This window comes from Phascolarctos cinereus, unplaced genomic scaffold, assembly GCF_003287225.1.
Source record: "Phascolarctos cinereus isolate Bilbo 61053 unplaced genomic scaffold, phaCin_HiC Scaffold_3;HRSCAF=262, whole genome shotgun sequence".
NCBI classification, from domain to species: Eukaryota; Metazoa; Chordata; class Mammalia; order Diprotodontia; family Phascolarctidae; genus Phascolarctos; species Phascolarctos cinereus.
In genome coordinates, this window is record NW_027555736.1 from 49254895 (window position 1) to 49278339 (window position 23445).

At 43.1% G+C, this 23445-nt stretch overlaps 1 protein-coding gene across 3 annotated transcripts in view; it reads left to right on the top strand.

The window, feature by feature from the left end:
* SGPL1 (sphingosine-1-phosphate lyase 1) overlaps positions 1–23445 on the top strand; it is an 85565-nt gene that overhangs the window by 17503 nt on the left and 44617 nt on the right. For 2 of the 3 annotated variants that reach the window (XM_020994532.2, XM_020994534.2), the window contains exons 3-4: positions 3510–3675; positions 20710–20777. In XM_020994532.2, the coding sequence (XP_020850191.1) occupies positions 3510–3675; positions 20710–20777 (234 nt within the window). Of the gene's footprint in view, positions 1–3509; positions 3676–19828; positions 19912–20709; positions 20778–23445 lie in introns of those variants that run through there. The other variant, XM_078150820.1, reaches the window with a different exon arrangement.

The following is a 23445-nucleotide window of genomic DNA, read 5'->3' on the forward strand; positions in this document are numbered from 1 at the left end:
TATTTTAGGCCTGTATCTCCTCTCGCCTGAACTGTTTACAAAGCCTCCTATTTGTAGTCCTGGCGCCTAGGCTCTTCTGTCGCTAATCCTTCCTCCCCACAGCTGCTTTTTTTTTCTTAATCTGGGATTTCATCAGTGTGGGGAACTCCTACTTGAAAACTCCCTTCACTCCCCATGCCATTGGCAAGCTAGTCTTAGAGAGCTCAATGGAACGTTGGTGGGCTGAGTGACTTTCTAATACGTGTTAGCGTTGGAGGCTGAACCTAGACTTTCCTGAGTCCACGGCTGCTCCTCTAATGACTGTGCCATGCCGTGCCTCATTGCTGCCTTGGTGTTCCTAAAGGGTCTGACCATGTCCTCCCCTGCCCACCACTCTTCTCTTCCCTTTTGGGGTCTAGGATCAGCAAACTGCTTCAGCTGGCATTTGAAGCCCTTCACAATCTAGCTCTCGTCTCCCTTTTTCATCTTAATATTTCTTCATTTTGTGAAGTCTGCAGCCAAACTGAGCTATGCCCTTCTGTCCCTCCACCCTGCTGCCTCCCATCTTGTCACCCTGCCTCCAACCTCATACTCCATCTGTCCTGCCTCCAAGCTTTCTTGTAGCTCGCCCTTGTGCCTGGGGGCACTTCTGTGTTCCTCATCCTCCCTGTGGTCTTTCAGAATCCTTGGCTTCCTCAGAGCATAGCGTAGGTGCCACCTCTTTTCCAACTCTTATGTGATTTCGCCCAGTTATTCCTGCTTTCCTCGTCCTCAAATTGTCTCAGACTTACTTATCTGTGTTCCTGTAGTGCCTGCCCTCTGCCCCTACCCCGAATAACCCTTGAAGACGGTACTGTGTACCTCTCCTACACAGCACATTTCCTTGTTTGCTGGTATGTTCTTCCTCTTCTGTGTGTTGGTGGGGGCTAGCTTTGTGTCCCTTGTGTCCCACAGAAGGCAAATGAGATCTGGAGGAGGGGGATGACTCCCAGACCTGTCCCGGAAAGTCACTGGATTCTGGCAGGGTAAACACTGAGCGTTCATACTTAGGTGTAGTAAATTGGAATCACCTTAGGCTACAGAGTAATAATTGTGTGTGCACATGGTAAAAGAATGTATTGCTTTAAGCTAGAAGATATGGTTAAAAAAGGTAATTATTAAAAAGTGAAGTTTTCATTTCTCTTGCTATCATTATCTACATTCCTGTCTATAAGCCATGACATAACTGTCATTTAAGCTTGTCATACAGAACATTGTAGAGCCAATCTTCCCATTTGTTATTACACAAATTGCCCCCATGTGCATAGTTTTTACTAGTTAAGGTGAAGTCATTCAGGAACTTGGGAACAGAGAAAGTAAATCTTGGCATGCCTGTGGTTTAAAAGGGGTTAAAAGATTCCTTAAGGCTGAGTTACATCAGGATTCTCTCTGGGGGTTATGCCTGCACCCAGAGCACCAAAGAACAGCCTCCTCCCAATGAGACTGTCCCGAGAGGCCCACAGAGCCCAATAATGTGTAAGCTGAGCGGTGCTGCAAGGCTTTTCATCCCCCAAGGACTAAGCCTGTTTGTTTATGCTAAATTGGCACCGGCACTGATATTCACTATCAGTAAGCCCAGGATTTGGCCCCGAGTGTGAGAAGGACATTGTGGTCACTGACCTATTGTGTGACCATGGGAAAGTCACTTTTTTCTGGACTTGAATTTCCTCTGAAAATTGAGGGGTTTAGACTGGGTGAACTGTATGGTCTTAACAAGATTCTGTGGCTAACAGGAGACAGTGTCTCTTGAAGCAGCTGTTTGCTGAGTTATCTTGCATTTTGAGTTTTCAGAATGGGGGCCGTTGGTTACCCATTTTACCTGTGGGCAGTGAGGAATTAGTGGGAGTCTTTGTGATGCAGTTGAAAGAATATTGGATTTGGAGTCAAGAGTTGGGGGTGTGAGGACCAGCCTTTAACCTTGTGACCCTGGGCTAATCATTTAACCTCTCTGAGACTTTTTATTGATTCTTCCTATAGCTGTGAAGCATATTTTATTGACAAAACTGAGTTTAATTGGAAAAAATGACAAACTTTGGATTTTGAGTTCCTTTTGTATATGAACACCCAAGCATTTTGATTTATTTTTCTCCAGCTGAAATGTTTATTGTTCCCTTCTGTCAGTCCTGATTGTTGGTAACTAGGTAGAAACCACCATCTTCAAGATGAATTCTCTCTGACTGACTTTCCCTGTCTCTCAGTCACTAATTTGACTTCTTTGACCTAGACTTTCTCACCAGAAGCCTCTTTTTAGCCGTTGGAACGTGATAGCACTTTTTGTGGATGACAGCGTCTTTAGATCCTACCAAAGCATGGACTCTGGCGGCTGCCAGCGTTCAACACGATTGTGTTTGGTGACAGCAGTAGTGTGGCCCTGGGGAGTGGCCAAGGATAGACATCAGTCTCCAGAGGAGCTGCTGTGTTTCTGTAGGGTCCTATAGAGAATGCCTCCTACTTGCTGTGTGCTAATTATGCTAGAGCCCTCAAACAAAATGAAGCCGTTTTTCCCCTTCTGTCTTATGAATTTGAAGAACGCTTGTCCCGATTCCTTCTTTGAGTGGTAGTGATTCAAAATGCTACAGATCTTATTCTCTCCTCCCAGCTCTCTTTTGGGGAGTATTGCTGAGGCCATTCAGAAGTGCTGCCACCGGCAGTAGCATTTATGTGACTTCACTGTACTTGTTGCTGTGTGTGGCCGTGTGATGGTTGTTGTTTCTGGGTCATGTACGGGGAGGACCCTCATGGGGGAGAGGGATTTGGCTTGTTCCACTAAACCAGTCTCAAAGAGCTTTTAATTCATAGGGTCTGAGGTTTTGGCCATGGAATGGGCTTAGAGCTTATCTAGCCTGATACCCAAATAGGCTGTTCCCAAGTGGAATTGCTGCCTCAAAAGGAAGTGCCTTTCCCTTCACTGGAAGTCTTTGAGCAGGGATCATTTGTTCAGTGTATTGTAGAGAAAATTCTTGCTCAGGTTTCAGCCAGATGGCCCTGGAAGTTGTTTCTGACTCTCATATTCTCTGAGGGTCATGGGCCCTTCCCCTCTGTAACTCGTAGGCCAGTTAGGAAGCTAAGACATAGTCACATGAAATGATAACTGACACAGGAGGGCAATGCTGGCAAGCCTCCGTGACTGGGTTGTGTCCCAGCCTCTCTGAATTTTCATCTTCCTTTAAGACTCAGGTACTCAGGGACATTCTTTAAATTCAGCTGTCAGTTTACTCTCCTTCCTTAAGTTACCTTGTGTTTATTTTGGTGTGTATATTCCCTAAGCAAAGGATGTGAGCAAAAGATTTAAGATAGTAGGCCAGTCTGGAATTGAGGTTTTTTTGGATGGGAAATTAATTAGGTATTTGGGGGTAAGAGTATAGAGGTTCTTAAGTGTAAAAGAAAATGGTAGTTGGGAAATGAAATAAACCAAGAGTACTTAAATAGTCAAAAACTGAATTTTCTTTTTCTTTCTTATGACATTTCTTTGTCTTGTGTTTTATTTCTAGAAGGCCATCGAGCCCTATCAGGAAATCCTGGAAGTATATTTAATCAATGCCAAGAACTATGTCAATGGACACTGCACCAAATATGAACCGTGGCAGCTGATTGCGTGGAGTGTGCTGTGGACCTTGCTGATGGTGTGGCTCTACGGTTTTGTCTTCCAGTCTGAGAGTAAGTGTGCCTGTTGTCCTCGGGAGGAGGAAAGTCATTTCTGTTGTGTTCAGATCCGAGACTCAGAGGGATGGGCCTCCGATGGACACCAGCCCTTCTTGGTCACTGGGCTTTGTGGAATCTGGCTTCTGTGGAGAGTGGTAATGACACCTCTATGGCCTACCTCTTTTTATATTCATCTCCTTAACTTCTCAGAAATCAAAGTAAGGGGCATTGTAAACTTCTGCAGATTCAAGCCTGAGGAGTAACTTAGGCTGTTAAGAAAGCACCCCTAAATTGGATTAGCTATGCAAACTTAATTATTTTGGAATGGCTGTTCATGGCTGTTACTTTAGGCAGCTAAATGGCAAAGTGTATAGTGTGCTGGCCTCTGGAGTCAGGATCTCAAATCTGGCCTTAGACAGGTGACCCTGGACAAGTCTTTTAACCTCTGTCTTCCTTAGTTTCCTCAACAGTAGAATGGGGATAATAATAGCACCTAGATTCTGAGTTGTGAGGATCAAATGAGATAATATTTGTAAAGTGATTGGTAAACCTCTGCTGCCAGATCTTAAGTGCAGATCTGACTGGACCAATTTCCCTATTCACTCAGCTCCAGTGCCATAGGATATTGTATGAACAACTCTGTTTAGCTTACAGCTCAGTTCCGATGGATCTTTCCAGCTTTGTTAGACTGTATTCCCATTCCTTCAATCTGAGACCCATCCAAACTGGCCTTCACTCTGCTCCTGAGGCACAGCCCTATTCTGAACCACCCTGCTTCTGGCAAGGGCACCACCATCATCCCAGCCTCCCAGGCTCACAGCCTAGCTGTTATCCTCAACTCGTCACTCCTCATGTCCAACTTGTTGCCAAGGCCTGTTGATTTTACATTTCTTGTACATGTCTGATGCCCCCTTCTCTCTTCTGACAGTGCCACTGTTGAGGTTTAGGGGTGCTGGAACCCCAAAATCAGAGCACATGGGTCCTGCCCGTTCAACCCAAGCCTTCTTTCAGCCAAAGACAAGGCTTATTAAAGATCCGCCACGTTAGCCAGACTTTTAAGGAATTTGAGCACCTGTGAGCTATTGGCTACATGGTAAGAATCTGAGCAGTGGCTAGATTTTAAGAATCTGAGCACCTTAATGGAGGCAAGATGAACCTTATATACAGAAAGACTGTGGGAGAGATCTAGGAGTGGACAAGTAGTCTACGGGGACTATGAGGTAACAGAATGCCAGGGACCTGGACCAAGTGGCCAAGGGAGAATGGAGCCCTAGCTAGGATTAAGGGTGGGAAGTGGCCAGGGGCCATAGGAAGGTGAGACAATGGAGGGCTAGCAGAATTGGGGAACTGGACATAGCCACAATGAAAGGCCACTTGATGGGATTATAACCTAAGGCAGACAGCCAGATATTTGGCCATGTAGGAAAGTCCAGGGTTTTTCCTTTCTGGGGTGCAGATCCCAACCCCATCACCACTAGCCTAGTATAGACCCTCATCACCTCGTACCTGCTAGTTCGTCTTTCTGCTTCAAGTCTCTCCAGTCCCTCCTGCACTCAGCTGTCAAATTAATCTTCCTAATCTTAAGTGAAGATCTGACCATGTTACCCGGTTAAACTTGAGTGGCACCGTATCACCTCTGGGATCAGATATAAAATCTTTTGTTGGCATTCAGAACCCTTCACACTCCAGTCCCCTCCTGCTGTTCTCGTCTTCTTGTACCTTACCCTCCGAGTGGTCTGTGATCCAGTTATAGTGGCCTCTTTGCTGTTCCTTGAACAAGACATTCCACCGCTTGGCTCTGGGCATTCTCTGGTTGTTCCCAATGCCTGGAACTCTCTCTTTCCTCATCTCCACCTCTTGGCCTTCTTGACTCCCTTCAGGTCTTAGCTAAAAGCCCATTTTCTATGAGAAGCCTTTTGTGATCCCCTATTAATTTCTTTCCCTTTATTCATTGTCTCCAGTTTATCCCATCTGCAGCTTGTTTGTACATAGTTACTGGCATGCTGTCTCTCCCATTAGACCATGAGCTTCTTGAGAGTCTGTCTAGACTGTCTTTTGCCTTTATTTGTCGCACTCAGCACAGTGTCTGACACATGGCAGGTGCTTCCTAAATGCTTATGGTTTAGTTGATTGTAATCATTTGGCTATGATTTCACCTCTGTGCAGATATTGGGGCCTGGTATACAATGCCTTTTATTGGGTCCTGCTGCTTCCTCCTTGGAAAGATCTGAATGGACTCAGTTACTTAAGATAAGAAATCACTTCATCTAATGCTAATTTCTCTTTCCTGTCTCTCCTCCTTGATCTGCTTCTCAGTCTCCTTTGCCGGATCATCTTCTAGGTTCCATTCTCTTTACTGTGCATCAGTAACTATTGACCATAGTTTTGTCTCGGGCCTTCTTTTCTCTGTGTAGCCCTGCACTTGGCCTTCATGTTACCTCCTGTCACTTCAGTTATCTCTGTAGATGAATCACAGATCTACGTATCCAGTCCAAATGTTGCTCCTGACCTCAGGTCCCATGTTACTAACTTCCTGCTAGACATCTCTACCTACATGTCTCCTAAGCATCCCAAAATCAGTGTATCTGAAATGGATCTTAATAGTTTTCCCTCTTAAACCCATCCCTCCCAACTCTTCTCTGTTGAAGATACCAGACAGGTATGCAGCCTGAGTCATCTTCATTGCCTGACTTTCTCTTACCTCTGATGGGGATGGGATCGGAACCCCTAAAAGGAAAAGACCATGTCTTTGAGATCTGGACCCCAAAAAGGTAAAACTCTGGACTTTCCCACCTGGCCAGATCTCCAGAGTTTACCTGAGGCTATAATCTTATCAACTGGCCTTTCATTGTGGCTATGCCCAATCTCCCAATTCTGTTCTGTTACCTTCCAATTGCCCCTGGCCACTTCCCACCCTTAATCCTAGCTAGACTCTATTCTCCCTTGGCCACATGGTCCAGATCCCTGGTCTTCTGTTCACTCCAGCTTACTGGCCACTCCCATCCAGATCTTCCTTAGACCCCTCCTTCAGTCACCTCAAATTACTTGGTCATTCCTAGATCCTCCTCACAGTCTTCCTGTATATAAGGTCCATCTTGTCTCCATTAAGGTGCTCAGATTCTTAAAATCCAGCCAATAGCTCAGTAATGTTTAGATTCCTTAAGAGTCTGGCCAATATGGTAGCTCTTTGATAAACCTTGTCTTTGGCTGAAAGAAGGCTTAGGTCATATTCATTTAAGCAGGACTGTGTGTCATGATTTCAGGGTCCCAGCACCCCTAAACCTCTAAACCTCAACACCTCCACATCTAATCAATTGCCATAGCTTGTCAATTCTACTCCTGCAACCTCTTTCAAATCCATCCTTTTCTTCTCACACAGATATCCCCTCAATTCAGGCACTCATGACCTCTTGCCTGGATTTATTGCGATAGCCTACTAACTATTGTTAGTAACTCCTTTCTCTAGGCCCTCTGCCATATGCTCGTCAAAATAATCTTCCTGAAGCATGGGTCTGACCATGTTTTTTCCTTGCTCATACATCTTCCCTAGGATCGTTAGATAAAATGCAGACTTCTTAGCTTGACGTTTAAAGCCCTTCACAAATATCCTTCAGCCCACCCTTCCTTACTTATTTCCCATAACTCATGCACTCTTCAGTCATATGGGTCTCCTTACTTTGCCCAAAATCTGCATTCCATCTTCTGTAGTCCAGAGTTGCCTCTCTCCTCACTTCTGTTCTTTAAAGCCTTAGTTTCCTTCAGAGTTCAGCTGGGTTTAAATGTCTAAGGTCTTAGAGCACAGGAATGAGTTTCATGTTGACTTCCTCTCCCCAAAGCCTGGCCTCAGGGCCTTGTGATTAGTAGGTGCATAGCAGATAATCAAGTTCAGTGCTGAATAAGTGAGAAGAATCACTGGTGGAGAGAGAAGGAAAAGAAGACTTGTTTGTTTATTATGGAGTTTACTCTGTTTCATGTGCCTTGGAACCCTTGGGCATTGTCTTATTATGAAATCCGTGGACCCCTTCCCACAATAATGTTTTTAAATGCATGAAATCAAATACAGTACAACGAATTACAAAATAAACCAAGTACAGGGGAATGTAGTTGTCAGAATATTAACATGAGAGTTCATGGACCCCAGGTAGAAAATCCCTGTATTCTGTGGCTGCAATAACCTGCATTTGAGAATGTTGTGGATGATTTCAGTTTCTCTAGCCATGCTTTTGGGGCAGATGAAAGTGTCCCAGGTTAGCATGTCCATAAAAGAAATATATCAAGCATTCTTTCTATGTCACTGTGTTACATAAATTTACTACAGTAGGTCAATGGCTATTTGCAAAGTAGCCTTAACTCCTTCTCTTTGAGCCTGTAGGCTTTACCCTTAACTTTCAGTTTTTGGTCTTTTCCAATAGCAAGGTCTTTTGGTGCCCATCAGCTCAGATTTATCTTCCTGTAAATGTTCCAAAGAGGGTCTTCCACGTCGTGTGCCAACGATTGGCTTCTCATCTCAAGCCCTTGTTACACTGCAGCCTCGTTGTTTTGAATGACCGGCTGCGCCATGACCCTTTATTCAGATGGGTCAGATTCTTTTTCAGTGTTAATAGTCAAACTTGGAGAGCTCTGATTACCAGAAACCTCCTTATGACTTCTAGTAGGGAAGTTCTCCTGCTTAGGCCCTCCAGAATCAAGCAGAGCAAGTCTTCTTATCTCTTGTCCCTGCAAAAGCTCTTCAGATCACTGGAGATAACTCTCGCATGGCCACACTGAGCTTTCTCTTTCCCAAGCTAAACATCTCTAGTTTCGTCATTGAATTGTTATATGGCACAAACTCGCCATCTTGGTTCTCCAGCAGATCAATGTTCTTCCTAACCTGTGACATCCAGAATGACACAATTCTCTTAATGTGGTCTGACCTGGCAAGACAATCACATCCCTAGTGCTGAACACTAGTCCTTTCTCGGTGAGATTACATGGCTTTCTTCACTGCTGTATTCCACTTAAGACATTTAAGCTTGGAGTGCACCCAAGCCCCTAGATCTTTTCCTGATGAATTGCTCCCCCATCTTCAAGTAATTTTTTTTTAACCCAACTGTAAGACTTTGCAGTGGGGATGCAGCATGTAGGGACTGAAGAGAGCATTGACTCTGGAGTCAGGGGGCTTGCCTCTGATGCTTGTTCTCAGTGTTATTGTGGGCAAGTCACAACATATGTCAACCTCAGGTTCCTTATGTGTACAATGAGAGGTTACGTTATGTGGTCTCTGAGGCTTCTTCCAACTTGGGATCTGCTAGTCTGTGATCCTGTTTATCCCTATTACATTTCAGTCTATTAGAGTCAGCTTAATATCCTAGACTGCCAAAATCTTTTTGAACCTGGACTCTGTTGTCTAGTATGCTAGCAATACAGCCATTCTACCAGATTGTAAGCTTCATTAGCACAGGGTCTGTGTCATGCTTATCTTTGTATCCTCCCTGGGCTTAGGTATGTTGTACCTAGTAATAAACGTTAATGAACATTCCTTAAGTAAATGCTCCTAAAACACTATATGAAGTATCTTGTATTGTGTATTTGGTAGGGTTTTTAAGTTTTCTTTTATGGGGGAAATTAAGTTTTAAAAAGTTAACTTTTGGCATGAGTGTGTTTGGAGCGGATTTCTGTGGGACTGACATATCAGCCCTAACTTGGTTTAGCTCTTGATGACTGCCTGCCCACCCTCTAGTTTATCCCTGAGAGTCCCAGAATTATTAGCTGCTCATGAACAATGGGAGCATTTCCTACAACCCGGATATTAAGGAGTGGAGACCTGGAAGGAGGACCCGAGCCGCTGAGCTGTTCTTGTCTCTGCAGATATGCCATTGTTTGGTTGTAATGGCGAGCCTCAGAAGCAGCTTGGGTGCCCGTCTGCCGAGGTGCGGGGCCAGCGGCTGTTCTTTTCCACTTTCTGCTCGAGCCTTACTTGGCTTCTGGAGTCCTTGTCTCTGCATGCGATGATCGCTTCTCCCTGTAGCTCAGAAGGCTTCTTCTTTTAGTCTGCGCTCTTTCTCAGGCATCACCCTGGTAATTTCTGTAGCAGTTCCAGGTTTACAAAGCTCTTTGCTTACAACAGGGCTGTATTTTCCCCATTTTCTACATGAGAAGTCTGAGGCTTGGAGAGTCAGTGTTGGAACAGGGTTTGAATCCAGGGTCTGATCCTAAGTGTTCACTCCACTGTGCTGTGCCGGCTTTCAGAACTGGGAATGGTAAGGTGGGAAACTTTGCTTCCATTGACAAGAGAGAATCAATGTCATACCAAACACTAAGCATTTATTGATGTGCCTGAGGATGCAGGGACAGAAGTGAAAGATGCCCTGGTTTCAAGGATCTTCTGCATTATCCCAAGGAGAATGTGTGCACACGTGTAAATATAGACAGAATGTCTGTATGCAAGGGAGTTTGAGAGGGAGATGGGAGGAATCGAGAAAGGGTGGTGTGGTGGTGCCGGAGCTGAGTCTTGATGGAAACCAGAGATTCTCAGGGAAACAGAGGCGTGAGCATTCTTGCTGTGGAAGGTGGACAGCCCTTCCCAAGGCTTATCTCTTGGTGACCACCAGTGATGAGCAGTCCTCTGTCTTCCAAGGCCACCCATTCTGCTTTCTTTTTTCAATACTCTGATTATTTAGGAAGTTTTCCCTTTTAATATCAAGCCAAAATTGCTTCTAGTCCTGCTCTCTGAGGTCAGTTAGATAAAGCAGATTCCTTCTCCAAATGCTTGAAGCACTCTTTAGTCTAGAGTCTCCTAGGGCAACCTCTGTGCTTCCTCCACTCTCCTATCTACAGAGTCATTGGGAGCTTTAGACAAGTTATATGCAGTCATTGTTAGTATTGTCATCTCAGTCACCCTCTGCTAGACAAGCTGGACATTGTCAATATCCTTCCTAAAGCCTCAGGCCCAGAATTGATCCCATATTCTCTGTGTGGTGTGACCAGAGCAGAACTCAGGCAGACTGTCAGTCCCCTCCCTTGTCCTGGATACCTTGGCTATTCATGTCACTTGAGATTATGTTAGTTTTTGGGTTGCCGTGCTTCATTCATCCAGATTCCTTTCACGCAGACTATTTATCCTTCCCCAGTCCTATACTTTTACATGAAATTTAACCTAAAATAAGAATTTATTAAATTGTGTATGATCATTAAAGTGTTGGATGCTGGCTGTCATTCAGTGTGCTGGTTCTCAGCTTTGTTTCTTGCAGATTTGCTAAGCTCCTGGAGTGGGAGATCAGGACAGGCACCTTTAAGGGATTGGAGGGATCAAGGATCTGGCACATAGTAAATGCTTTAATGCTCCAGGATCTGTAACATCTCACACCATGTATCCAGATAAATTCAGATGGATTTATAAGTTAGACATAAGAGGTGACATCCTCAGCAAATTAGAGGGGTGAGGGAGAAATTAACTTTTCAGCTCTTTGGATAGGGAAAGAATTCATGACAAAAGAAGGGACAGAGAAGTTCACAGGAAATAAAATGGACAATTTTGATTATATAAAATTGAAAGCTTTTGCACAAGCAAATCTAATGCAGTTAAAATTAGAAGAGAAATACCTAACTGGGAGAAAAATCTTTGCAGTAAATTTCTCTTATAAAAATCTTATACTCAAGGTATAAAAGGACCTGATTACAGTTTATAAGACTGAAGAGCCATTCTCCTAATAGATCAGTGGTCAAAGGATATGAACAAAAGTTCTCAAGGAAAGAAATCCAAACTATCACCAATGATATGAAAAAGTGCTCCAAATCACTGTTAATTAAAGAAATGCAAATTAAATCACTCTGAGGTTATACCTTCTACCCTAAGTTTGACAAAGATGGCAAAAGGAGAAAATTATGTTTGAGAGCCTGCAGCGCCCCCTTGGGAGAACTGGAATTTGTCCAGTCATTCTGGAAAGCCATTTGGAATAGGCCCCCAAAGTGATTAAAACAGACAACTCCTTTGAACCAGCTATACTACCACTAAGCTGATAACACAAGAGATCAAAGAAAGAGGAGTAAGACCCCTATTGTACAAAGATATTTATGGGAGCTGGATACTTAGGGGATGCCTGCCTATTGGGTAAAGACCAAACAAATGATGGCATATATAAGTGTAATGGAATAGTATTGTGCCATAAGAAAGGATGAAGTGCTCAGCCTCAGAGGAAACTGGGAAGACCTCCATGAGCCCATCCAGAGAGAAGGGAGCAGAACTAGAAGAACACTTTGTAAACAACAGTAACGTTGTAAAGAGAAGCCACTTGGAAAGACTTTAGAACCCTGATTAGTGCAATGATCAAGCACTAATCCAGAGGACTGAAGATTAATTATAATAGAAAGAGGATGGAGTTAAAATACAGAATGAGATAGGCATTTCTGCACATGGCCCTAATGTGGGGACTTTCTTTTGCTCTTTTGGACTATGCATATTATGAAGATTTTTTTCCTTTTCTTTTTTGAATTGTTTAATGTTGGGGGCAATAGGATGGAAGAATCAGCAAATTCATGTAAAATCAAAAATGAGAAGAAAAAAAGATATTTCAGGGACTTTGAGGAGGTGGGAACTTGTATCATAATCTAGGAACTCACTTGTGGGACTACTCAGGTGCTTGGCTGAAGAGAGGACGTGTCATCAAAGGAGTAGATGGACCCTAGACTTGGAATCAGGAAGCCTGGGTCTGAATCCTGCCTTGGCTGCCTACCCTCACAAATTACTTAACTGCTCTGTGTCTCCATTTCCTTATCTTTACAATGAGGAAGTTGGATTCGACGGGCTCTCCGGAGGCCCTTCTAGGTCTGATTCTGTCATCTTGTGACCCCTCCCTTCTGGACCTTACTCATCTGTGAAATGAGAGAGCTGGGCTAAAGTAGGGCATCCTACTTTTTGAGTGGGGAGGGAAAGGGGCCTCATGTGAATGGAACTCTCTAGCATAAACGTAATGACTGTGCAGTTCACTTACAGTTACTAATTGACCCAGGCCTGTTGTCCTGACAGTCATACAGTGAGAGCAGGTTCAGTGCTACCGGCTTCCCTCTTCATGTGTGCTAATTAGCTAAGAACATGCTTTGGTTGAAAAAACATCTCATGGAGTGCGCTTGGGAGCAGACAGCTATCGTTTGGGACTGGACATTTCAGGTGCCTTCTGGGCAACATTCTTTGGTTTTCATAAGATATCTTGCTTTTTCTCACTCTTACCCTTCCTGTCTTTCCTTGCTTTCATCCACAGTATTGCTCTTATCTTTTTTCTTATTTCTGCCCCTTTACATCTATGTACTTTTGGGGGAACCTAATACAGTTTCCTTCATTTGTAGGTCTCTCCTAATTTATTCTGAGAGGCAGTTTGCTTATTGGTAAAATCAGAAATCATGATCTCTTCCAGCTCTCAAACACTTTACAATGCAAGTTAATTCCACCTTTTCCCTTGTATTCTTGGTTGTAGCTATCCAACTATAACTTGTAATATAAATTTTAAAGAGCAAAGAGTGAAAAAGCAGCGTTCAGCTGTTATACAAGTTTGTGGAAATAAATTACGATGATACCTGCCGTTCATGTTTTGTGCTTCCTAAAGTAAGCAATCAATCGAATATTCTTGAGCACTGGTATGTTCTGGGGGTGGGGGTGGGAACTGGTGCTGATGGTCTAGGAGGTCGTCAGGGTCTAGTTGGAGCGATAGGGCGTAGGCTTGTGAAAAGAAAACTAATACTGACACCAGACAGTATGTGGTAAGTGCCAAATAAGTGCTTGGAACCACATGAGAGTTGAGAAAGAAGAGATCTTTGTGAGTTGAGGTGGCCAGGGCAGTTAATAAATTTTAGCTGTTATTAGAATGATTCTCTCCTAAGGATTCAGGAAAAAACTTCACACTTGGGTCATGCCCTTAATTAAAGTGTGATGCTAAATGTGTTATCACTCTTTTGGGAGGGGCCTTGTGTCTTCTGGCTGGCCCTTTGGGGCAGCCAGAAATCCTCATTACTCATTAGAGGCCATCAAATGTAATGGAAAAAATGATGCTTGAAACACTGTTGGTGGGACTAGGATGGTGGTGGCAAGCAGCAGTGGCTTTAGGAGCTCTCAAGCCAGAGATGGTAAGAGGACCTGGCAACTGGTTTGAGATTATGGGGGACCTCTGTGCTAGCACTGAGTGCAGGACCAGATGCTATTTGGCAAATCCATTGTCTATACCTACTTCTGGGTCACAGTTCAAGGGCAGAGAGGAGCATCTTCAGTCAAGAGGGAGTAGGAGTTCTGAGGAGCAGTATTGCTTTCATTCATCAGGATTCAGAGACCCCAAGGCACAGTATCATGACCCCAAGGGAACAGGGGCCCTGAGGAGCAGTATCAATTGCAGTCCCAAGGGATCAGGGGCCTTTCCTGGGTAAAGACCAGAGTACAGACCAGGAGAGCAGTGACCACATCCCTCCCCAGATTGTAACACCTTGGAAACACCAGAAAGTTCCAGACACCCAGAACTATTTTTGAAAACAACACTGCAAAAAACCCTGAAGCTTGAGACAGTGCCCTACTCACCTTCTACACTGGGAATAAATCCCAACTTTAACATAAAGTTCAATATCAAGAAATGGAAAAATGAGCAAAAAAAAAAAAGAAAGAAAAGAACCTGACCATAAAAAGCTACTATGGTGACAAGGAAGATCAAGACACAAACTCAGAAGACCATGAAGTCAAAATGGCCACAAATGAAGCCTCAAAGAAAAATGTGAATTTGACACAAGCTCAAAAAGAATTCCTTGAAAAAACTAAAAAAAAATTATTTAAGATGGGAACTTCTGGGAGCCAAGAGATGGTGTAAGCAGTAAATTGCTGTAACTGTCCCATATTCACCTCCAAATATCCATAAAATAGTGCTCCCAAACAAATCCTGAAACAGCAGACCCAGCAAAAAGACAGGGTGAAACAATCTTTTAGCCCAAGAAACTTGGAAGATTAGCAAGAAAGGTCAGTCTCACATTCCAGGACAGGAAACATCCCAGCAAGCTCCACCTCAGCAAACCGGTGAAGATGCTGAGTCTCAGTGTGGTGGGGCAGGCAGGTGCCAACACCAGGACCTCCCATGTGCCTTAGCATAGCCAGGGGAATCAGCAGACTACAGCTCTGAGAACCACCACATACTTTAGCATAGCCCAGGGCAAATAGGCATCTTCCAGTAGCTGGACCTCCACGTGCTTCAGTGTAATGCCAAGAAATGCAGAAACACCCCACCAGGCTTCAGCACGTGCAACACAGCACTACTATGGCCCATCTCAGCACCAGGTAAGCTGGCCTCTAGCAGCACATGCCAGCCACCCCCCACTTTACCGTCTCAGCCCAGCACCAGACACGAAGGTCTCCTGGGGGCCTCAGGGCAACATCAGGGCAGCACTAGGTAAATAGCCAGGGCCTGCAGCCACTGTTACAAGAAGCCTGAGACAATTACCCTTCTATACCGGGTACAGAGCTCAAACTTAAAAGAAAGGAAAAAGGCCAAAAAAAAAATGATGAGCAAAAATACAACAAAAAAGAATTTGACCATCGAAAGTTATTATGGTGACAGAGAAGACCAAGATGCAAACTCAGAAGACAACAATGTCAAAACACCTACGGGCAAAACTCCAAAGAAAAATGGGAAGTTGTCTCAAGCCCGGAAAGAACTCATGGAAGAGCTCAGAAAGGAGCTTAAAAGTCATGTAAGAGAGGTAGAAGAAAAAAATGGGAGAAGAAATGAGAGTGAAGCAAGAGAATTGTGAAAAAAGAGTCAATAGCTTGGAAAACTACTTAGAAAGTACAATTGGCCATATGGAAAAGGAGATACACAAGTCAACTGAAGGAAACAGCTCCTTAAGGAGTACAGTTGGCTGAATGGAAAAGAAAGTACAAAAGCTAATTGAGGAAAACAACACCTTAAAAGTTAGAGTTGATCAACTAGAAGCTAATGACTCTATGAGACATTGAGAATCCATCAAACAACAACGTAAATACCAAAGGGCTATAAAAATGTGCATGCCCTTTGACCCAGTAATAGCACTTCTGGCGCTGTTTTCCAAAGAGATGATAAAAATGGGAAAATGACCCACATGTATAAAAATATTTATAGCAGCTCTTTTTGTGGTGGCAAAGAATTGGAAATTGAGAGAATGCCCATCAATTGGGGAATGGCTGAACAAGTTGTGGTATATGAATGTAATGGAATACTATTGTGCTATAAGAAATGATGAACAGGCTGACTTCAGAAAAACCTGGAAAGACTTGTATGCTCTGATGCTGAGTGAAGTGAGCAGAACCAGGAGAATGCTGTACACAGTAACAGCCATGTAATGTGATGACTAACTTTGACAGACTTAGCTCTTCTCAGCAATGCAAAGATTTAAGACATCTCTAAAAGTCTCATGATGGAAAATGCTATCCACATCCAAAGAAAGAACTATGGAGTTTGAATGCAGATTGAAGCCTACTATTTGCTTTTTTTTTCCCCTTCTGTTTTGTTTTGTGAATTTCTGGTGGTTCCTCCTATTGGTTCTAATTCTTCCTTACCACATGACTAATGTGAAAATATGTTTAATAGAAATGCATATGTATAGCCTTATATCAGATTGTGCATCATCTTGGGGAGGGAGGAGATGGGGTTTAGATGAAAACTAAAAATAAATAAATTTATATTAAAAAAAAAGGATTCTATGTAGAAAGAAGGCACAGACATGAGTCAGTTATGTTGAAATGATGTGAAAAAATGGATAGGTGAGAAAGAGGGGGTGCCCTGTGAGAAGAGGGAAGGGAAATGAAGAATAGGGAAAATTATCTCACACAAAAGAGGTATACACGGGAGAACTTTTATAGTGGAGGGGAAGATGGTGGAGGTGGAACAGTCAATGCTCAAATCTCACATCTAAATTAGTTCAAAGAAAGGAAAAATTATACATACCCGATTGGTAATAGAAATCTGTATTACTTAGCAGGGGAATAGGAGGGGAAGGGGATAAGAAAAAGAGGAGGTAATAAAAGGGAGTATGGATTAAGGGAGGCAGTGGTCAGAAGTGACACAGACTTTAGAGGAGAGGCAGGATAAAAAGAGAGAGAGAGAGAACAATAAACAGAAGAAAATAAGATAGAGGGAAATGCCCAGTTAATAATTATAGCTGTGAATATGAATAGGATGAACTCTTTTATAAAATGGAAGCAGATAGCAGAATGGATTAGAAACCAGAAGCCAATAATATGTTGTTTGCAAGAAACACACTTGAAACAGAGAATCACACAGAATTAAACTAAAGGGCTAGAGCAGAATCTATTATGTTTCAACTGAAGGGAAAAAGACGGGTTAGCAATCATGATCTCAGGCAAAGTAAAAGCAAAAATAGATCTAATTAAAAGGGATAAGCAGGGAAACTACATCTTGCTAAAAGGTACCATAGACAGTGAAGTAATATCAGTGCTAAGTGTATATGCACCAAATGGCATAGCATCCAAATTACTTTTTTTTAATTTAAAATTTTGTTTTTCCCCTATTGCATGTAAAATAATTTTTTAACATTTGTTTGTAAAAATTTTTGAGTTCCAAATTCTCTTCCTCCCTCTTTTCTGCCCTGCCCTCCATTGAGAAGGCAAGCAATTTGATATAGGTTATACATATGCAGTCATGCAAAATATATTTCTGTGTTAGTCATGTTGTGAAAGAAAACACTGACAAAAAACCAAGAAAAATAAAGAAAAAGCACACTTTGATCTCCATTCAGACTTTTATTAGTTCTTTTTCTGGAGATGGATAGCATTTTTCATCATAAATCATTCAGAGTCGGCTTGGATCATTGTATTGCTGAGAATAGCTAAGTCTGTCAAAGTTGGTCATTGCACAGTGTTGCTGTTGCCGTGTACAGTGTTCTCCTGGTTCTGCTCATTTCACTTTGTATCAGTTCATGTAGGTTTTTCCGGGTTTTTCTGAGAGCATCCTGCTCATCATTTATTATATTACAATATATTCTATCACAATCACATGCAACAACTTGTTCAGTCAATCCTCAATTGAGCATCCGAATTCTTAAAGGAAAATGTAAATGAATTATAGGAGGAAATAGACAGTACAACTATACTAGTGTGGGACCTCAACTTTCCTCTCTCAGAACTGGAGTAATATAACCATAAAAGAAACTTAAGAAAGAAGTTAAGGTAATGAATAGAATCTTGGAAAAGTTAGATCTGATAGACCCCTGGAGAAAGCTGAATGAGAATAGAAAGGAGTGTACCTTCTTTTCAGAGGTACATGGCACCTTTGCAAAAATTGACACTCTATTAGGGCATAAAATCGCACAACGAAATGCAGAAAAGCAGAAATATTAAATGCACCCTTTTCAGACCATAATGCAATAAAAATTACATTCAACAAAGGGCCATGGAAGCATAGATTAAAAATTAATTGAAAATTAAGCAGACCAGACACTTGACACTTACTAGCTGTGTGACCCTAGGCAAGTCACTTAACCCCAATTGCCTCTCAAAAACCCCAAAAAACAAAACTAAGTAATCTAATCCTAAAGAATGGGTCAAAGAACAAATCATAGAAACAATCAATAATTTCATTAAAGAGAATGACAAAAATGAGACAGCGTTTCAAAATTTGTGGGATACATTCAAAGCAGTAATTAGAGGAAAATTTATATCTCTAAATGTGTACATCAATAAAAGAGAGCAAATCAATGAATTGGACATGCAACACTTTGCTCCCCTCTGAGTACTCAAAGATCTGACCACATTGGCCTCCCTGCTGTTCCTAATACATGACCCTCCATCTCCTGACAGCAGACCTTTGCACTGGCTGAGCCGCATGCCTGGAACTGTCTGCTCTTTCATCCCTACCTTCAGCTTCTCTGGCTTCCTCCAAGGCTCAGTCCAAGCTCATCCCCCTGCAGGAGGCCTTTTCCAGTACCCTCGTCCCTTCCCCTCTGTGTATACATGTATCTTACATGTGCCTCGCTGTGCTTCTCACTCATCTGAAGGGGAGCTCCTTGAGGGCAGGGGTAGCCTCTGCAACTCAGCCCAGTGCTTGGCAGCGCCCGCTCAATAAATGCTTTGTGATTCACTGATTCACATACTTACTGATGAGAAACTGTTCACACAGACTCAAAGTCACAAACCCAGAATCAGAAGTGAGTCTCGAAGCCTCTCGAGGTCACCTAGAATTGTTTTAGAAAACGTCCTTATTGACAAACCAGATGCAAACCAAAGCATCCTGCTTTTCAGCCTCTCTGCTGCATCTGAGGTTGCTGAAGACCCTCTCCTCTTCCAGCAGATAGACTAGGGGAGATGGGGGGAGCCACAGTGCACAGAGCACTGGGCCTTGAGTCAAGAAGACCTGAGTTCAAATCCAGCCTCAGACACAGCCTAGCTGTGTGACCCTGGGCAAGTCACTTCACCTTTGCTTGTCTCCATTTCCTCATTGGTAAAATGATGATAACAATAGCACTTACCTCCCAGGGTTGTTGTAAGGATGAAGACGAGATAAGGCAATAAATTCTGTTTGGATGCTGTTAAGTATGAGGTATGTATAGGCTGTTTGGTCAGACATACCCAAGCAGTTGGTGATTTAGGGAACAGGACGGGTGGCTGAGTAGCTATGAGAAAGGAGGCATTTATGAAGTGTGTTAGGATGCAGGGCATCCCTTGGGGTGAGAGGGGAACAGAAACACCCTTCTCAGGACGCTTTTATTCTTCCGGAGAGATCCAACATATAAACATTTGGATAAAAAACATCGGACGTTGAGGAGAGAGAGAGAGAGAGAGAGAACTAGTCAGCGATGAGAAGATCAGAAGAAGTGCCTGAGCTGGTTCTTGGAGGAATCTCTGGGATCTGAGAGGTAGAGGCGAGGAGGGAATGTATTGTAGGCAGTGGATAACCCTTGCACGAGTGTGAGAAGAATGATGAATTTGTGCAATGGCAAATGGACTGGTTTTCCTGGAATAGGCGGGAAAGGGAGAAAGGTAAAAGCAGTTCTGGAAATGTGGGCTGGAGCTTGGTTCTGAAGTCTTGAAATGCCAGGCTGAAGAGTTGGTATCCTAAAGGCAAGAGAAAGTCCTTGAGCTGGGCACTGACACTGTGAGGTCGGTGTTTTCGGAAGGTTATTTTGGTAGGTATGTGGAGGAGGAGGGTTGGGAGGGGCCACTACTCAGGAGCAACGAAAGGGGCCAGTCAAAGATGACATCAAGGTTCAGAAGTAGTGAGGTCCAAAGCGGATATCGGCTTTGGGAGCATCAAGGTCAGTGTGTTGTAGGCAGTGTGTGGGGTGAGTTGGAGGTGTAGGAATGAAGGAGTGAGTTTACTAAGGATGAGCATGGAGAGAAGGAGGGCATTTTCCTTAAAGAGTTAGGAAGGGGATGAAGAGGCAGCAAAGAAAAGAAGGAAGTGTTGCAGGTAGGGAGAGAGAAACAGGAGAGTAGAGCGGTGCTGAATCTAAGGGAGAAGGAGAGTGCGAGGGAGTTTGGTCAGCAGCGTCCGAGGCTGCAAAGAGGGTGTCAGGAAGGGTGACTGAAAAACAAATCCGTTTCACTTGATGGTTTGGAAGACAACGACCTGTGAGAAAGCAGGAAGACACTGTGGTCTTACGTACTTTCTGTACTGTCCTCTGTGGGATTTGGTGGGCCTCCGTGATTACTAGGGAGTACTGGGGGCCAGAAATTTCCGCCAAAGTGTTGTTGTTGAAGAACAGGGGGGTAGAGTCTGTCAAAAGACATCATGAATTGGAAGTTTCTTGTTGGGGCAAGTGGAGGTTGGGTGGAGGTTTGGAGAAACTGGAAGTAAAGCTGGTAGCAGGGCCCTGAGGGCGAGGGAAACCACCAGAAGCTGTGTACCACTGGTGTCGAGCTGTGGTCTGGCTGCTTGCAGACTTAGAAAACCACAAATTCACATGTTGTACTTTTAAAATTTTGTTAGACGTTTTCCAACTCCATCTTCCCTGGTTCTGTCTTCCTCGGGGAGTTCTGTGCTGCTGTGACTTTGATGCCTGAGTGGGGGAGGTTTGGAAGCTGCTGACTCATGGCCTTTCTGCTTCTTTCAGGCTTGTTTTCAAGGGCCAAAAAGAAGTTTTTTAGAATCATTAGAAGAGTCCCTATTATCGGTACTAAGGTAAGTAGAATCTTTCTGTGTCCTTTTTTTAAAAATAAGTTTTTATTGTTGTCTTTTTAAAAAATCACCATAATTTTCCCTGGGGAGTCTTCCCATCTAAAGATAACAACAAGAACCACAACAACAAAATAAAAAAATCAGCATAACTGATTAGTGCATTGAAAACAGCCTAAAAACGTGTGCCTTGTGTGATGCTGGTGAGCCTCTCACCTCTACACAGGGTGGGGTGTGGATGTCTTCTGTCTCTTTCTTCCAGCCATGCTGATTTTTTATTATTTTGAAACATTGACTTTTGACTTTTTGTGGTTGACCTTTTCTTTGTTTACGTTATGCACAGCTAGTTGTGATTAATGGGAGCTTGAATAATGCAGAATTCAATTTAGTGAAATTATAAAACAATACATCTCATGTAAAGCAATCCAAAATGCAATTAATGACATGCGTGTACACTTGTTGAGAGTTTTGAGGCCCCCTGCATTGGTGATCTGCACTTGCCCACATCAGGTGTGGAGGGATGTGCTGTGCTGCTGCCTGCTCTGTTACCTGCAGTTGTGTTAACTTTTCAAAAAGGAGACCTTGAAAAATGGACCAAAGGAAGACTACTTCAGATGGAAACAGTGCCAGGGCAAAGAAGAAGCAGCTCGTTACTGTATTTGGATGAAATCTGGTGGGATTGATTGGCACGAATGTGGTGTGGAATGTCATCAAGCACATGGGCGAAACGAGAGAAGAGGCCTGAGTGGCATCAGATTTGTAAACAATTACAAGAAATAGAGGTGTGACGATGATAGTGAGACGCTGATCAGCAAAGTTTTGATGTGGATGAAGCAGGCTTATTCTGAAAAAGGATGCAATGGGTTTGATACCTTTGTCACGCACCTGAGTGAGGGAGGTTTGGTTGCCACTGAATGACGGGCTGCTTATGTTTCTAAGAAAGAGAAAGCTCGTCCTGGATTTATAGTGTTCAAGGATCTTCTAACACGTTTACTGTAAGGAGGTAATGCAGAAGGGGATTTAAAATGAAGACCAGTGCCTGTTTATTAGTCTCAAAATCCTTCTGCCCTGAGAGGCTACAACCATCCTTCGCCTCCAGTTTTTTACTGATCAAATAAGGAAGCATGGGTGACCAAAAGCTATTTTTGAAGACTGATTTTTGAGTTATTTTAGCCCAGTGCTTGAAAAATAATGCAAGTCCAGTCATGTTGCATTTAAGCACTATTGATTTTCAGGCAATGCCCCAGATCATCCAACTACACTTGGTGTTGTGTGTGGGAGTGTGACCATTCATGAGGATTTGAGGAGATGTGTTTAAAACTCTCTGTTCCTCCCACCGTAGGTATGAAGATTTAGGAAAAGAGGAGACAGTTCAGTCTATGCTGCTAAAATCTTTTCAATCATGATGATGATAATACTGTTTTTTATCATATCATCAGTGCAGGCTCATCTTTAGATATTATTATTCAGTAAGTTTTTAATTTTTAAATTTTTGCTTGCTAAACCTACTCTATTACTGTATAATAAACATGAATCAGAAATACATTTTCTTATTCTTTCCTGTTCTATTACATTAATAATTAGATTTGAACTTTATTATAAAAAATTCATCCTGTAGTTCTGTTGGGCTGGAACAAGTGACTACATGTTACACATGGTTACGATTTCAGATGGTAAAACGACCACTTTCCCAGATTTGTCATTGACACTAATCCGGATCCAGCTGCGTATTGTTCTCTTGCCTCTGCTTGCTTTGCTCTGGATCGGTTCGTGGACATTTCCCCTCGCTTCTCTGTGTTCATCCCATTTGTCATTTTTTTTTATAGTACAGAATTCTTTGGTCACATTCGTGGAATTGAAAGCTTCTCAGGAATCTGTTTCAAGTTCCTCCTTCAGAATCATTTCCACGTTACTGCCATGTACATCTTGCCTCCTGGCTCTCTCCCTCTCTTGTAGGTCCTGCAGATGACGGAGAGGCTGTCATTGCCCCGTGCACTTTGTTATCGACCTTGGCACTCTACTCGGTCATCTCCCCTCGACCCCTCCCCCCATGAACTTCCTCCCTTTGGGTGTCAGTGACCCCCAAGTTCCGTGATCCCTTCTCCTGAGACAAGAGTAGATTATATCTGTTGTCTGGTCCCCGTCTGATTTCTCTCCCTCCCTGGAACATCTCATCTTTCTGAGAGACTGTAGGAATTATTGCCCTCTCATTGTCAAACCCTGACTCGATCAGGGTGTATCATCCATTGCCTCTATCTCCTTCTCTCCTCTCCCCCTTTAGGTGCTCCCTTCTTCTATTATGTGGTTTCACAAAGGCATTGATTCACCGTTAAGCAAGATGTGAGCTTTAGTCCAGGGTGTTTCAGGCCTGTTTCTCCACTATAACTTCTGTTTGCCTTCTGCTTTCATCTTTTATCCTGGAGTACTTTTAAAAAATTTTATTTGTTAATATTTATTTTTTCCTAATTTCATGTAAAAATAATTTTCAACATTTGTTGTTTTTAAGTTTGGAGTTCCAGATTCTGTCCTTCCCTTCCTGTCCTCCATCCTTGAGAGGGTAAGAAATCTGATACAGGCTATACGTGTGCAGTCATGCACAACATCCCCACATTAGTCATTTCATGGAAGAAAACTCCCTGAGTACTTTTAGAAAGGAATCTCTTAATGGCCTCTC